This window comes from Rhincodon typus, chromosome 5 (genome assembly GCF_021869965.1).
Source record: "Rhincodon typus isolate 14 chromosome 5, sRhiTyp1.1, whole genome shotgun sequence".
NCBI lineage: Eukaryota > Metazoa > Chordata > Chondrichthyes > Orectolobiformes > Rhincodontidae > Rhincodon > Rhincodon typus.
In genome coordinates, this window is record NC_063336.1 from 67,989,705 (window position 1) to 68,006,735 (window position 17,031).

The 17,031-nt window shown below is 37.3% G+C and overlaps 1 protein-coding gene across 1 annotated transcript in view; it reads right to left on the reverse strand.

The window, feature by feature from the left end:
- Positions 1-518: 518 nt before the first annotated feature.
- supt3h (SPT3 homolog, SAGA and STAGA complex component) overlaps positions 519-17,031 on the reverse strand; it is a 66,967-nt gene continuing 50,454 nt past the window's right edge. Inside the window, exons 8-9 of the mRNA XM_020534776.2 lie at positions 942-1,052; positions 519-539 (exon numbers count right to left, since the gene is read on the reverse strand). Coding sequence (XP_020390365.2) covers positions 534-539; positions 942-1,052 — 117 coding nt within the window. The 3' untranslated portion in view covers positions 519-533. The remainder of the gene's footprint in view (positions 540-941; positions 1,053-17,031) is intronic.

The window sequence follows — 17,031 nt, forward strand, 5'->3', positions numbered from 1 at the left end:
AGTTTTAAAGTAAACCGTAAATGATGTAACGTCACAAGTTATAATTGTAATATTTTTTCATAGCTGTTTTGATTTATACTGACCTATATAGATCAAGAAAAAATCCTTATTTACATATTGTATGACATTTGTAAAGAAGCTGCAATAAATAATTATTTGTTGTAATGCTAACTTAAAAGGAGCAGGCAGAAGATATTCATCAATACTTTCCAAAATGCTATTGCTTAGGAAAGAGAAGTTATTTTACATTAAAATAACTTCAGAGTTTTAAAGAAAGAAATCATAGTTATTGCAGTTCTTAATAGATCTCATCCACTTATCTTCCTACATGGTTAATTTGAACTTTATTAAGTGTGATAACAAACGTAAGCAAACATTCCAACTTTTGTGACCTAGCCAGCTGGTTGTAGTTTGGCAAACTACGTACTGCCTATAACCCTATAACCAAAAGTCAAAAAGCAACAGAAAATTCAGAAAGTTAAGAATTTAGTTGCTTGGAGTTGATAGTTTAATCCTTCTTCTCTTGAACGTCTTCAACTCTGGGACAAAATCATAATTAAGTTCAATGTTTTAACCAAAAGTGTTTGAAACAAAGTTTCCAGTAATAGCAGTGTGTGATATACTTGCTCCGTATTGTTAGTCCACCATTCAGCTAATTAGCTGTAAATGACTAAGCAATTCTATTAACAAGATATGTCAACCATAAGGTGCTGAAGTAACATAAAATAAGTGAACTATAATGGAAAAGAGTATTGAGTAATACTTGAACTGCCAAAAAAAAAGTATTTATTCTCGTTAGAGAATTTCATAAACTTTTCTCAAGAAAATTACTGCTGCCACAAATTGCTCACAACAATTTCAATACTTCAAACTTTGACCACTTGAAACTAAAAACGCGTTTACATATAAATATAATTTTTTATAGCTCTGTTATTACGTACTGTGAATGGGGAAAGAGGGCCAATTTTGTGGCTGTACCGTCGGATCACCTCTCTGATGTGGCTGGGCTGTATGGCATCACTGTGAGTCTCTAGACCACAAGCTGCAGCACTCTGTAACGTAAAATCATAAATTCTTAACTAAATCAAAAACACTTTAAGACAACTCCAGATAAAAGACCTACAGTGTAGTAGTTTCAACCAGATTAGCATTTTAAACTAAACATATTCACATTGAATAAATTTATACTCAGACTCAGCATAAGAACGGGTAAGAGAAAAATGAAAACTTAATTAAGTTATCGTTGGATGTAACAATATTCTAATATAATCGTGCAATCATAATTAATAACAAAATAAGCTATGAAAGTTATAAATTATTTAAACTTACTAATAAAACTTTAATTACACTTCAAAAATAAAATTGCAGTTTAACTAATATCTATCTTCCTGGGTATTATGAAATATTTTGCAGAAGCAACTGATAATTTTACAGGTCAGAAAATTGACTGCATATGTGAACAGTCATTTGCATGTACAGAGCAAAATATGCCTTCAGCATCATTAGTGACCCTCAATTCATGAAGACACACTTAAGTATACTGACTAAACACAGGTTGGATCATCAGTTTATGCAGATATTTGCCAGATCACTTATAGGCATGCTGCAATTGGTCTCTGTGCCACAGGACTGGACCATGTCCGTGGACAGAAGAGAATGCAGCCAGGATTCCTGGTGCTGACAAAAAAATAGTGCTGGAAATACTCAGGAGGCAGCATGTATGGAGAGGTCAAGAAGCAGGAATTTGCACTTTGGGTCAGGGCTTTATCAGGAGTAGTTATCCAACAGCAATTTTGGCTGAAGTGTTCAATTAGGAGCTGGAAGGTATGCTTATCTTCCAATAAAGGGTGAAGGTTGAGCTTTTTTTTTAGTATGGAAAGGGTTACAGCCTGCCATTGGAGGTAAGCAGAGAGGTGTCCTCATAGCAACATTAACAAATTTGAAATTAAAAACTGGCAGTTAGGCCTCTAAGACATCTTTAATAAGCCGACTGTCATTTTAGGTAGGTAGCCATTCAGTCCTCTGAAATGGTGTTCGCCAACATTTCTCAGGGAGGATGATGCAAACAAACCAGGTGGCAGTCCAGTGGCATAAAATTACATACTCTCCATGTCTGTTCTTGACTCCATACTGGGGCGAAAATCCTGTTGATTATTCCAGATCAATGACCTGACATTGATATTGACCAGTGATTTAGTTATTGGAAGTGCACTTAACTAGACATTGAGAGAATTAATTTAACTTGGCTATGATGAGTCAAATGTAGGGTAGTTAATCTATATTCACTGTAGCTACTTGTATAAGGTACTAGGGTAACCTCTGGTCTCGTCCTAAAATGAGTCAACATCTTGAGAGGCAGTGTGCATACTAATTAATGCTGATAATACAAATTAAGATTTTAAACAGAAGACAGTCTAACCCTTTAAGACATTTTTGCTGTAGTCATAATTACTCCATACAATTTCCTTCTAAAATTAATCCTTTTTTAAAATTAAAAACACACGCGATTTTAAAAAATGTAATTGTTTGCTTAATTCACATTTTCATTCAACCACTACTGTTTAACTTACAAAAATAGGCTACATTTGAGCATAATGTAATGCTTGAGTGAGCTGATTAAGGCAAGAATTTCTCTTCTTGCTTTGTAGTACAACAATATAGAGGCAATCATGAAGATTTTCTTTCCTTAATTTTTCTCCCAAGTTGATAAATAATGTTCAAATCAGAGGGGACCTTCCTGCCTACATTCTGGATGTCACAATGTGTACAATTCAGAAAATTCATACCTCTTTAGGTGGAATTTTGCTATTGTACTCGTGAGGAAGAAATATCTGGACTATGCAGATTATTATAAAGCATAGAAATTTGTTTTTTTCTTAGTTAATTACAGAAATATGTAACTATAATTTAGCACTACTTCTTTCTCTTATCTCAAACTTTTAATAGATTGTAAACTAATGAGGAAATGTAGAGAACCTACCTTTAAATAACAACATTCCAAATCTTTCCTCAAACCACTATTTATGATTTTTTTTTACAAGAATCATAAATGGTACACGTTTATTCTTTTTTTATTCTGTAGATGCAACAAAATAACTCTACTCTAACAGATTATACTAGGTCTGACCCACAAAGGTTTGGAATAATGTGTTAGTCGATTGCTATTTCCATATTGTTTTCTTGTGCAGTTCTTTGTTATTATCACTGTTGGATTCTGGTGTCACTTGAGACATCCAAGAATTCACACTGTTGCTTCTCCAACTAGCTTGGGGCTAGAAAGGCACATGTAATTACAGCTCCATGACTGCTCAAATTATGTTGGCTAAATGAGGTTTCTAGCTTGCAGAAGCAGGGAATGTGGGCTTGGTTCTTTCTAATAAATCTTCTCCAAGCCAAGAATACTGTGGTCACACTACAGCTGATAAAGATCTCTGTGATTTCTAAACTGGCTCTGTGAGCTCTCACAGATCACGTGAAAGGACACATTATATTTAAAAACGGAAGGTAAGTACTTTAACCTGAACTCTTCAAGGAAAGTACAATGGATAAAATTAATTCAAAATAATAAATTATGTAGCACCAAACAATGTTGGGCAATTCTTATGTTACAAATAATGAGGCAAAACCTTCCAGAGACAAAGATGCTGCACTGACTTCCGGTCTTTATCGAAAACAAAATTTTTATTTATGGGCATTACTATGTGTGATTGCCTTCCATGCTTCTTACATTACAATAGCATCTACAACGAACGAATGAAGCACTTTTGAAGTGTAAAGGGCTTGGGGATGACCTGAGATCATGAAAGTGATTACATAAATGCTTGACTTTTTTTCTATACTTCTTATCAATTGCAAAAGAAGGCTCTTGAGGGCCTATGGGTTGATATTTATGACAGAGGCCAAAGCATTGTCAGTTGGGCTAAAAGTCAAAGATACGCCCACTTCAACTGGCAATGGAACGTGGGGTGGGGTGGGGTGGGGTGGGGGGTGCGGGGTGGAAGCGGGGAAGATAGTCCCTGTGGTGGCCAATTATGTAACTGCTAATGGGGCTGACATCCGTCATAAGAATGACAGCCTGTCTTCAAAGGCTGATTGTTCAGAGGGTCTGCAGTTCGACAGTGCCCCTGCTAATGGTGTCATTTCTGGGGCTGCATCTGCCAGATGAGAGCTCAATGATGAATGGGTTGGGTGTACCTGAAGATAGCTTATTGGGATCTGGGGATGTTAGTGCCAGGCAGGCAGATATAGCCCTTCAGGATGGATTGGGGGTATAGAGAATGAGGGTGCTGAGCACAGGTGGTGCCTTGCCAGATGGGGCTTCTCCACTAGGCCAACAAGTAACAATTTCTTCTGGAGTCCACTGGAAATGTCAGATTTCACCGGCTTGTCTCCCGTGCCAGCATCAGATTATGGCAAACTGTCAGTGCGACGAATAAAGCCCCTAAATTGATTACTTAAGTGGCTCAATTGGGTGGGATGTCTGCCACGTTTTCTGCCACTAGTCTCTTGTGGTGCAGTGGTAGTGTCTCTACCCCTGGACCGAGGGCCCAGGTTCAAATCCCACCTGTTCCAGATGTGTATAATAATGTCTCTGAACAAGTTGATTAGACAAATCAGTTAAATTTTAAAAAAAGCATAGTGCAATAAGACATCAGGCGAACTCTCTTGATGCCTTACTGTGCTGTTTGCCAGTTTCGCAGATTCCAACTGTCACCAGAATTTGAGTGTAGTGGGATATATTGCTTTTACTTCAGAGGTACAACATTATTCTGGACCAAAAATAATCCAAATTTCTTAACTTTTCAGGTAAATATCATAAACTTTATATTTTATATTAGGATATCAAACATTTAGGCAGAGGCAACTTCCAAAAGACATGAGGGAAGTGCTCTTAAATGGTCTTCAAACTTTCATCTTTAGTGACAGTGACGACTAGAATTGTGAAGCCTGGGCAATACAAAGTGTTGACTTGTGAGGATATATTAAGGGGGTCTGGCAAAGATAATATGACGAGCCAAGGGAAGAAGCAGGGAATGCGCAAACACTTCAGATCAAACACCATCCAAGGATATATTTACAGACTATTTCAGCTTTGGGAATCAAGGTAATAAACAAAACACTGGACATCCTTAGTGAAAATACACAACCTAGGAAAACATTTCATTTTGAGTGAAAAAATGTAGGTGTAATCTACGGTCATTTCCATCCAAAGAAACTACTGCACAATTGTCCTGTAGGTTTTTCTTATGAATAGAATGGAAAACATTGAATCAAAATTTTGAGTTCATCAAAATTGGTTCGAAGATAGAAGACAGAAAGTGGTGGTGGAGATTTGCTTTTCGGACTGGAAGCCTGTGATCAGCATTGTGCTGCAAGGATCGGAGCTGGGTCCATTGCTTTTTGTCATTTATATAAATGATTTGGATGTGAACATTGAAGACATCGTTAGTAAGTCTGCAGATGACACCAAAATTGATGGTGTAGTGGACAATGAAGAAGGTTACCTCGGAGTACAATGGGACCTTGATCTGATGGGCCAAGGAGCTGCAGATGGAGTTTAATCTAGATAAATGTGAGATGGTACATTTTGATATGGCAAATCAGGACAGGACTTATACACGTAATGGGAAGGTTCTGGAGAAGTATTGCCGAACAGAGACCTTGAAGTGCAGTCGCAGATAGACAAGGTAGTGAAGGTGGTGTTTGGTATGCTTGCCTTTATTGGTCAGTGCATTGAGTATAGGAGTTGGGAGGTTATGTTCAGGCTGTGTAGGACATTGGTTCAGCCACTTTTGGAATATTGCACTCAATTCTGGTCTCCCTGCTTTACGAAGGATGTTGTGAAACTTCCACGAGTTCAAAAAAGGTTTACAACAACGTTGCCAGGGTTGGAGGGTTTGAGCAATAGGGAGAGGTTGAATAGGTTGGGGCTATTTTCCCTGGAGCATTGAAGGCTGAGGGGTGACCTTATGGTTGTTTATAAAATCGGGAGAGACACAGATAGAGAAAATAGTCAAGGTCTTTTTCCCAGGGTAGGGGAGTCTAAAACTAGAGGGCATAGGTTTAAGATGAGAGGTGTTAGACTTAAAAGGGACCTAAGGGACAACTTTTTCACACAGAGCGTGGTGTGTGGAAGTGGTGGAGGCTGATACAATTACAACATTTAAGAGGCATCGGGATGGGTATATAAATAGGAAAGGTTTATGGGCCAAATGCTGGCAAATGGGACTGGATTAATTTAGCACATCTGGTCAGCACGGATGAGTTGGATGAAAGGGTCTGTTTCAATGCTGTACATTCTTATGACTATCAATGCAATTTGAAATTGATATAAACCATACTTAGCGTAAGCATGCATGATTAAATTTTCCAATCTAATTTGAAAGAGCTACATTCTTTAACATGTTTAGCAAAATCTTTATTTATGAATCTGTTTGAGATTCTGAAATCAGCATTGAAACAGATCAGCTGCTCGTAATGTCATTTTGAAATGACTCAATTCTTTACCTTCCTCCATCTTTTCTACAAAGGTAATGCTACTTTCAATATAAATAGGTTGTGACTGTGATAATTTATATTGTATGTGGAAAACATATTATAAGAACATAAAGAAGTAAGAGCAGGTATAGGCCATTTGGCCCCTCAAACCTGTTTTGCTATTCAATTATATAATGGTTGATTTGATTGTAGACTTATGTCCATATTTCTGCCATTAGAACCTTATTACAAAAATGCAGTATTTTAGAAATCAGACATCAATATATATTAGGATTAACTGTGCCACCGACTGAGCAATCTCTCTTTTGAAATACATTGAATATTTTCAGAATTCTGAACATGTTACAATGAATTTTCAAATCCATTGCAGTAAGTAACGTGAATTTTCCCTGAACATGATTCAACTAGGGAACAAATTCTTGTTACTGAATGCACTGAACCATGTAGAAGATTGCATTTTTCACGTAGTTCAATTAGTTGGGCTGGTTTGATGCAGTCTAGTAACTTCTAAAAGACCGTGAAGCTTAAATAAACGTACAATAGCCTAGGTGCCAAACAAAATGAGCACACTGCCTAATTGAACAAAATAACTATGGAGGTTAATATACACATACAAGCAGGTTCAACGTGTGATTGAATGAATATAAAGCCAACTAATCAATAAATCAAAAGGACAAATACCGAGAAACGTAGACAGTAAGCAAATTAGCCTCTGCATCTTTGGCTCACGTAAAGCTTATCTTGTTTCCTGGAACTTAAGCCTGAATTGAAACTCCCAGTCTGAGCAGTCAATCTATGGTACATCTGAGTCAGCATTATGTCTCACAACAAGCAAGGCTGTATATTTCTTGACGGGTTGCAGAAAATGCTGATATAAAATAATACATGAATCAACTCGATAAAGTACACTTGATGAATGGCTCAGTTAAAATTGCTAAGTTGTTTGGGGAGATTGAGATTTGACATTTTCACCAGGTACTGTACTCACGGCAAGATAACAAAAGTAGAACTTAGTGTTTTGCTTAACCAAACATTTTGTAATTTTGTTTTGACAACTTTATTTCTACTATCTTGGAAATTACGTGCCGAATATTTTGATGACAGCCTGAATACATTTAAAATAAACTGGTTAAAGTCTTCATTAAAACATAGGCAAAAAACTTTATAGAAAGCTGTTAGGCATTCATAAGTTACATTTTACTGTGTGACTAGTAATGGACAAAATACTTACACTACACTTTCAAGTGAAACATTCAGTTGCACATTATTTGAATTTACAACATGTTCCTGCCTCAAAAGTTAATCTTTACAAAGAGCCAGATGTACTTTAGTTTGACTGTATTTATATCCTGGCAAAGGGAATGCTAATATATCCATTAAACAACAGAACAACAAATTCGCAAACACCAAGCAATCCACAATAAGGAAGACAAAAACATGCAGTTAGAGCAAAGAAAAGACAACCACAGGCATTCATTTTAAAACTTTCAGCTGCTCCCAACTATATTTACCTTCCCTTATTTGAAGACATTGGCTGCAGCTTTGTGGGGTGGGGTGGGGTGGAGTGGAGTGGCGTGGCAGGCCATTTCTGATGGAGCATTATCTGTCCTATGTCATTGATGCCACTTTGAACCCTGCTGTATAACTGGCCTGGGAGTTTTTTTTGTGGCGGATGAATTCCACAGCTGCAGAAGCCCATTTAACTGAGGCTGGCCTTTGCGGCTAGCTCCACAGGAAAAGGAAACAAAGTTTTTTTAAAATTGTTAAAGCATGTCTCCCACCTATATGAAGCAGTGATCATCATTTCTCCTTAAACACAATCTATTTAAAACTACATTGACTGGTTATCCTTTTTGCACAACTTCTGTAACTCTTAGCTTATAATGCTTTCCTTGAATTGGCTCATAAGTACATCCATTCCCCAGATTTTAATGCCATCTGTCTTAAGAAAATACTTTTAGTTATAGACCTTTTAGAACTATCTGAAATATCTGATGAATTGCATACAATTCACAACTAAGAACAGTATATCCTAGTAGCCACCTCTGAAGGTATCTAATTACAAGCACAGTTTGTCCAACTTACTTTCAAAGCAGACTTTAAATCAACTATTCTGTACTTCTTGTTTTATTATTATTTGACAATTGATTTCTAAATAGACTTGAAGGATTTTGTTACCTTTCTATCAGCTTTGCAGCTTTTGAAGCCATTAAAGTCTTCCAAGCTATTACAGTAAAAGGAAACCTCAAACTTTGTGCTGAATCATCCATCTACCAATGGGCTCTGTTTATTTTGTAAATATTTGATGACTAATTACATGCTAACTATTGATAAAGTAACTGCTTGACATTTGGTCCATTCAAGGCAGCAAATAATGACAGAGAAAGTAAACAAGATAAATACATCAACAGACAAAATTACATGCCCTTTTCGGCGAATGTTTAAAAATACCCTTGCAAAGTATGATTAGCAACATTGCGTTATCAAAAAAAGGGCTTATGCTGAATGCTTGCTATAATTTATAATAAAATTTCTAAAACAAGACTTAACAAAACATTTCACATGGTTTCTTGAAGTGTACGTTATAAGTTAAATAAAAATATTTAATTAAAATGAGTACCTCCTAGTGTGTAACAGATGTTCAAGAAATTTCAGTAACCTTGAACATTATCACAATTTTGATAAACACAAATAAATGCAATGAAGACATGATCACGAATGGTTTCAAAACAGAACAGAATATTGCCATGCTGAGAAAAAGGAACTCAAAATGACTTTAGTTGCAACATTTTGTAACGGTAGAAGGACATGTATTCAGTGACCAATATTATCTTGTATTCATACAGCATCTCCAACGTGGTAAAATTTTTCTAAGCTGCTTCACAGAGGCAGGAGATGGAAAAAAGAATGGATATTCAGCCAAAGGAAGCAATATTAGGAGCAGTGACAATAAGATTTGTGAAAAGGTGGGATTTAAGGAGGTCTTAAAGTAGAAGGAGAGGCAGAGATGTTAAGAAAGAGAATTTCAGAGCATGGGTTCCAAACAGTTGATGATCATTGGACAATGGGAGGTGGGAGCCACAATAAGAACAGAGAATTCAAATTTGTAAGGCTACCAAAAAAGGGAGATGTTAAGTCACGGTGCTTGTTTAGCAATATGAATGTGATTTTAAATCAGAGGCATTTGGGACTAGGATTCAATGTTGGTCAGCAAGACCAGGAGTGACATGAACAGAATTTGTGACAGAGTAGAATATGGACAATAGATAAGCCAAAGTTCATTAGAGGGGTGAGTTTTTTGAATTTGGTATGAAAGAACTGGAATAGTTACATTGTAAGGTGACAGAGAGATGAATGAAGCTTTCAACAACAGATGGATGGGAAGCAGACGACACCACACAAGTGGAAGGAGGCAATAGTGTGGTGGAAATAATGCAGGATTAAAAAAAATGTCAGTTATTTCAGAAGCAGATCTGACATAACCTGGGATCATGGTTCGGGAAGTGGATAAATAAGACTGCAACCAAGTGGGAGCAGTCCACTGAACCAACAATGAATGGAAGTTGGAAGAAGATTATATTGGTGATCACATCAAAGGCCACAAAGAGGTCAAAGAGGATGAGAAGAGATAAGCCAAAGAAGGTGGTTTTAGTGTTGCAGCTGGTGTATAACCTGATTGGTAAGATTCAACTCAGAAGTTATGGGAAGCATGGTCTTGGATGTGAGAGGTAACATCATGTTCATAAATTTGAGTGGAAAAGGTGATGTAGGCGATAACTTGCAAGAGCAGAAAAATTAAGAAGGTGACTTTTTTTTTAGGTGAGGTACAGATGAAATCGATGGCAATAGTTCCTGAGAAGTAATAACCATCACAATGTCAATTAGCATAAAGAGCAAAAAGGTATGTTTTAATGGAACTGATGTCAAAGGAACAAAGTTCCAGGAAAGATGGGTTTGACAGGGCATAAGGGAAGATGGAAGCAAAATGAGAGAAGGATGTGGGTTCAAGGCAAGGACAGGAAGAACCTAGGCTTGTTTGAGAAGAGGAAGAGGAAGAGGAAGAAAATCAGCAGAACACAAAGTATGAATCCTAATGATGAAGACATCAGAGAAGTTTAAAAAGGTAGTGCAGAGACAAGCCAGAAAGAATTTTTGACCGTTATATTGTTACACAACTAATCTTTCACACTACTAACCCACAATCCAAATATCTCTCTTTTTAAAACAAGCCAAGTTTCAAAAATTGGTGAGAATATATCATAAATGTTAAAACATCTGATACAAGGAGTGAGTTTAAGGGACAAAGAATTTAATATGTGAATACAAAAAACTGCTATACAGTTAATAATGCAAACAATTATAAACAGAGAAGTTTTTTAAACCACTTCCCTATTTGGAAGGGATTGGATGATAAAGACCATGCTTAGCTGTTATCTTAAAATATAACCCTTGTTTGTGGGGGTTGGTGAGGGGAAGATGACGGGGAGATATAGGGCATACAAATAGCATCTTAAGCTGACAGGAGTAGGATACAGAAGTATCATACATTTGGATGGTTTTGAGAATTGCACAGCTACAAAATTCCTAGCTACAATATTCCTTTACTGGTGTTTTTAAGAATAATACTTCAATTATTGGGAAATTTAATCAACATGTAGTGTCTGCTGAGTGTTTAAACATTTATTGTTGATACTGTCTATTCTTACATTGCTTAGTTAATGGTTATAATAGTAAATTGGTAGAGTCCATAATGGCAATAGAGATATTCATCTTTCTGTCAAATTTTACCTTAATTACACTATGACCACATTCAGATTTTGGAATAAATCCATAGGAGATTCACATTAATGCAAGATATAAAAGATAGGACAGAGTTTGGTGTGTGTGTACATGTGGATCACAGGGCACTACAGGCTGATTTGACTGAGATTAACTATTTTTATGCAAGTGCATGTTTTAGTTATTATATGAGCATATTAATAAAAAAACTGAAATGATCATAAATTTTGTAAATGTAAAGTCAAATTTCCTTAGCATTCTCTGTGAGATCTAATCAATTCAAAACAGGATTGTACTTAAACTGTACTATGATATTCTGCTAGTTTAATCTTAACATAAGTCTCTGCCAAATTTTTAAATCCACTTCCTATAAACAGGCAGTATTTGTTGCTACTCGGAATATAAAGATTTTTCCAGTTGCTTCACACTATTCCAGAATAATAGCTTCAACAGACTGTTGTTCATTTGAATGGAGCAGTGGAATGCAGAAAACCACAAAATTCTAATCATGCAGTCTTCTAAAGGGGTGTTCTGGAAAATTAAGTTTTGTATGTGCCTGTATTTGGACAGGAGTAGCATCAGGAACTAGATTTCTCGGGCTTGATAGATGGTATGATTGAATTGTGTGCATTTATTCCCTTCTAGATGTGCCTCTGTTTATACCTTTTATATTTTTTCTAGGGTTCATTATCTAATGGATTTGCAATGAGTTGCACAATTCTTCTAGCAGGCTTGTGTTCTTTTGGAAGTTTTCAGGAGTTGGAGGCGTTATCATTTTGAATATTTAGTTTAGAGAAATCCTATATTAAGTTACATCCTTTATACAAATACTATTTGGAAAGCCAATAAAATTTGATGGACAAACGTTGATATTTATTTTGCCAGTTGTAAGATTAATCATAATTACTGAAAACATGCTCTTCTCCAAATCTACCTTGCTACTTTGTTTCATTTTAAAAATTCTTGTACCACCACAAACTAATTCCTAAAACAGAAGTTACACGAACAACATGCTACAAAGTCCAACACTGATACTACGAACTGTTGCAGTTTGATCAATGAGCAATTGGTATTGAAGAAGCCTGGGTGACTCAGTGGAGTACATCCTGTAGATGGTACACACTGCTGTCACTGTGCACTGGTGGTGAAGTGAGCGAATGTATCACACCTGGCTGATGGCATGCCAATGAAACTGATTATTTTATCCTGAATGATGCTGAACATACAGTTATACAGCACAGAACCAGACCCTTTAGTCCAACCAGTCCATGCCGAACATGTTCCCAAACTAAACCAGTCCCACCTGCCTGGTCCATATCCTCCGAACCTTTCGTATTCATGTACCTATCCAAATGTCTTTTAAACATTGTAGTTGTACCTACAAACTTCTTGGAGATTACTTCATGGAAAATATATTTTTTCTTGTGGTAGTCTGAATCATACATATTGAGATATATGGAGGTAAGAAATGGCATTTAGCTCATTCATACTGATCACAACAACTCCTAAACAGTATCCAATTTAAATGAGAATACTAGAATCCTTGCCTTGTCTGTCCGATTCAAAAATCCACTTCATGTGTTCACCACATTGAGTGAAGAATGACTTCCTCATGAGGCCCAAGTTTGGCTTTGAGCAATTAAATATATTTCCTTCTGTACCACAGTCAAAGCTTAAGTAAAAATTGATGCTCTATACATAGTTTTTCTACACTGTTTATAAATCTGATAGATTCTCTTTTCTATAACTCTTTTCAAAGCCGAGAAACTCAAGTCTTGCAAGTGTTTTTTTTAATATTCAGTCTTTGGACAGTAGCGATCATCTTCTGGGCCTTGACTTTACCTTCTTCAACCCTTTCACTTATGTCTCTGTCTCCAGAAATGGATACATTTCTCAAAGTATTGTCTGTTTGGAAGATAGCACATTTCAGTGCTGGATCTTTTCACTTAAACCTTACTAATTTGACAATATAACAAGGAAATATTTCAATGATTCGCTAAAATCTTCTGGGAACTCAGCCCATCAGGAGCACAAATGTTACTGAGCAGGATGCAAATGAAAACCAGATTCATTTCAAAGGGCACAATCTCAATGAGAAAAGTTGTGTGCAGCTTGAAGGCAATGACCCCAAGCAAAATTGCTCAATGAGTGATTATAAAAGAATCTGATCAGCTCTAATGCAAATAAGTACTGCATTAAGCTGAAATAAATTAACCATGCAGTAAGATCTGAAAAGATGCTTAAAAAATGCTTTAGGGAGAGTTCAGTTTAGCAGTTGGTACCTGCGTGTCAATTGTCCCTGAGATTCTAAGTTGCCATCATTGCCTTAAAGTCCAACGTCCTAGAATTTGTTTTCCCCAATGTTCCAAAACAATGCAACAGCTTATAAAACAGTAATTACTGCTCCTAGAATTAAAGGAAATCAGCTCCAATACTGAAAATACCTCAAAAAAGAGCAGGTCTTACAGCCACAGTTTTTTCCTGTCCTCTTTCTTGGATTACCCAGAACCCTCAGAGTACAACAGGATCTTGATCAGATGGGCCAATGGGCCGAGGAGTGACAGATGGAGTTTAATGTCAATAAATGTGAGGTGCTGCATTTTGGAAAAGCATTCAGGGCAGGACTTATACACTTAATGGTAAGGTCCTGGGGAGTGTTCTGAACAAAGAGACCTGGGATTGCAAGTTCATAGTTCCTTGAAAGTGAGTCACAGGTAGATAGCAGAGTGAAGGCATTGATATGCTTGCCATTATGGGTCAGTGCATTGAGTATAGAAGTTGGGAGGTCTTATTGCGACTGTACAGGACATTGGTTAGACCACTATTGGAACACAGAGTGCAATTCTGGTCTCCCTGCTATAGGAAGGATGTTGTGAAACTTGAAAGGGTTCAGAAAAGATTTACAAGGATGTTGCCAGGGTTGGAGGATTTGACCTATAGGGAGAGGCTGAATAAGCTGGGGGTATTTTCCCTGGAGCATCGGATGCTGAGGGGTGATCTTATAGAGTTTTATGAAATCATGAGGGGCACGGATAGGCTAAATAGACAACGCTTTTTCCCAAGATAGGGAAGTCCAAAACTAGAGGGCATAGGTTTAAGGTGAGAGGGGAAAGATTTAAAAGGGACCTAAGGGGCAACTTTTTCATGCAGAGGGTGGTGCATGTATGGAACGAGCTGCAAGAAGAAGTGGTGGAGGCTGGTACAATTACAGCATTTAAGAGGCATCTGGATGGGTACATGAGAGATAGTAAGAAGTGCCGATGCTGGAGTCAGAGATAACACAGTGTGGAGCTGGAGGAGCACAGCAGGCCAGGCAGCATGAGAGGAGCAGGAAAGTTGACACTTCTGGTCGGGACCCTTTTTCAGAAAAAGAAGGGTCCCAGCTCGAAACATCAACTTTTCTGCTCCTCTGATGGTGCCTGGCCTACTGTGCTCCTCCAGCTCCACACCTTGTTATCTCTGGATGGGTATATGTATAGGAAGGGTTTAGAGGGATATAGTCCAAATGCTGGCAAATGGGATGAGATTAATGAAGGATATCTGGTCGGCATGGATGAGTTAGACTGAAGGGTCTATTTCCTTGCTGTAGATCCCTATGACTCTATGACTTTAATTGTAAAGCCTTGATTTACATTTAAAGATATGAAGTAGAAACACGAGTAGGCCACTTGACCCCTTTCGCTTGCTCTACCTTCAATAAGATGTAGGCTGTCCTAATTATTCCACATTCCTTCATACTCCACTTAACCTATTAACCTTTGCTTATCAAGAATTTATTAACCTCTGTTGTAAAAATATTCAAAGACATCACTCTCACTGCCCTTCAAGGAAGACAGTTCCAAAGACTCACCACTCTGAGAAGAAATTTCTCATTATCTCTGCCTTAATGGGAGGCCCATTATTTTTAAACAACAACCTGTTGATCTAAACTGTCCCACAAAAGCTAACATAATTTTCACGTTCACCTGCTCGATACTCTTAAAGATCCTAGTCACCTCTTTCTCTTCTCAGCTCTAGCAGCTACAAGTCTAGCCTAGCTTGTCCAACTTTTCCTCAGAAGACAACCCAATAATTTTAGGTATTAATCGAGAAAATGTTCTCTGAATGGTTTCCAATTAATCTTTCCTTAATATGGCGGTCAGTACTGTACACAGTACTCCAGATATGATCTCAGCAATAGCCTATATAACTGAAACATTACTACTGCATAACTCCCCTCACAATAGTGACAACATTCTATTGGATTTCCAAATGACTCACAAGAATTGCATACAACCTTTTGTGAATTATGCACGAGGATACCCAGAAACCTCTGCATCCAAGAGCTTTGCAATCTCTTGCCATTTAAAAATATGTTTTTCCACCCTGTCAAAATTGACAATTTCACATCCTCCTGTAATATACTCCATTTGCCACTCACTTAACTATCTGTATCCATTTATAGCTTCCTTATATCCTCCTCACGACTTAACCTTCCTGCTTACATTTGTACCATCAAGAAATTTAGCCATATTTTTAGTTACTTTATCTAACTAATTTATTTAAACTGTAAAAAGTTGGGAGGCCCAGTGGCACAAGACTCATTACATCTTGCCAGTCAGACAATGACTATCATGGCTATTCTGTTTCCTGTCAGGTAGCCAATCTTCTGTCCTAAACCTTGAGCATTGATCTTCCATAATACCTTTTGATGTCACCCTAATCAAATGCCTTCTGGAAATTCAAATACACCACATCCATTAGTTCCCTTTCATCCACAGCATTACTTCTTCAAATAACTCCAGTAAATTCAATAAACATGATTTCCTTTTCACAGAACAATGTTAAATCTTCCCGATTTGTCAGCATTATATATTTAAAACAGCACAAGACATTGTAATCTTTCGGGAATCACTGGAATCAGGGAGGGTCTGACAGGACTGGAAAACAGCCAATGAAACAACCCTGTTTAGGGAAGAAGAAAGATAGAAAACAGGAAGCTGTAGGCCACTTTGCCTGACCTCAGGCATTGGTAAGATTTGAGAGACTATTATTAAGGATGAGACTGGGGAGTACATGGAAGTGCATGGTAAAATAGGGCTTCATCAGCACGGCTTCACCAAGGGGAGGCCATGCCTGAAAAATCAGTGAGAACTCTTTGAGAAGGTAACAAGTAAGTTAGACAAAGGAGAGTCAGTGGATGTGATCTATTTGGATTTCCAAAGGCCTTTGACAAGGTGCTGCATAGGAGGCTGCTAAATAATATAAGAGCCCATTGAGTTAGGGGCAAGGTACTGGCATGGATAGAGGATTTGCTGACTGGCAGAAGATAGCTTAATGAAACAGAAGTGGGCCTACATGGAAGCAGCTATTGAATTAAATTATTCTTTTCTCAACTGCTATAATGTCATTCCATGCAGCAATAGTTTGACAACAGTCACTAAGTTTGCTCATAAGAAATGAGCATTTAAAAATAATGCTTTAATAAAATATACAACATGATGATTGTTGTAAAGTGTTAACTCCCAAGCATGTACATGGAAAGCTGTCATGATCATAAGAGAAACAACTTAAGCCTCTTGCTGTGTAATAATATATATAATTGTCATGGTGGAAATAAGCCATCAGTTCTAAACAAAAATTACCTAAAAGTCAGGCCATATCTGTATCTTAGAACAGTGGCCCTCGAAATATTACCACCAACAGAACAACAACAGAATTTCCTTGGATAGTAGGAAGTGCAGATGCTGGGGAATCTGAGATAACAAGGTATAG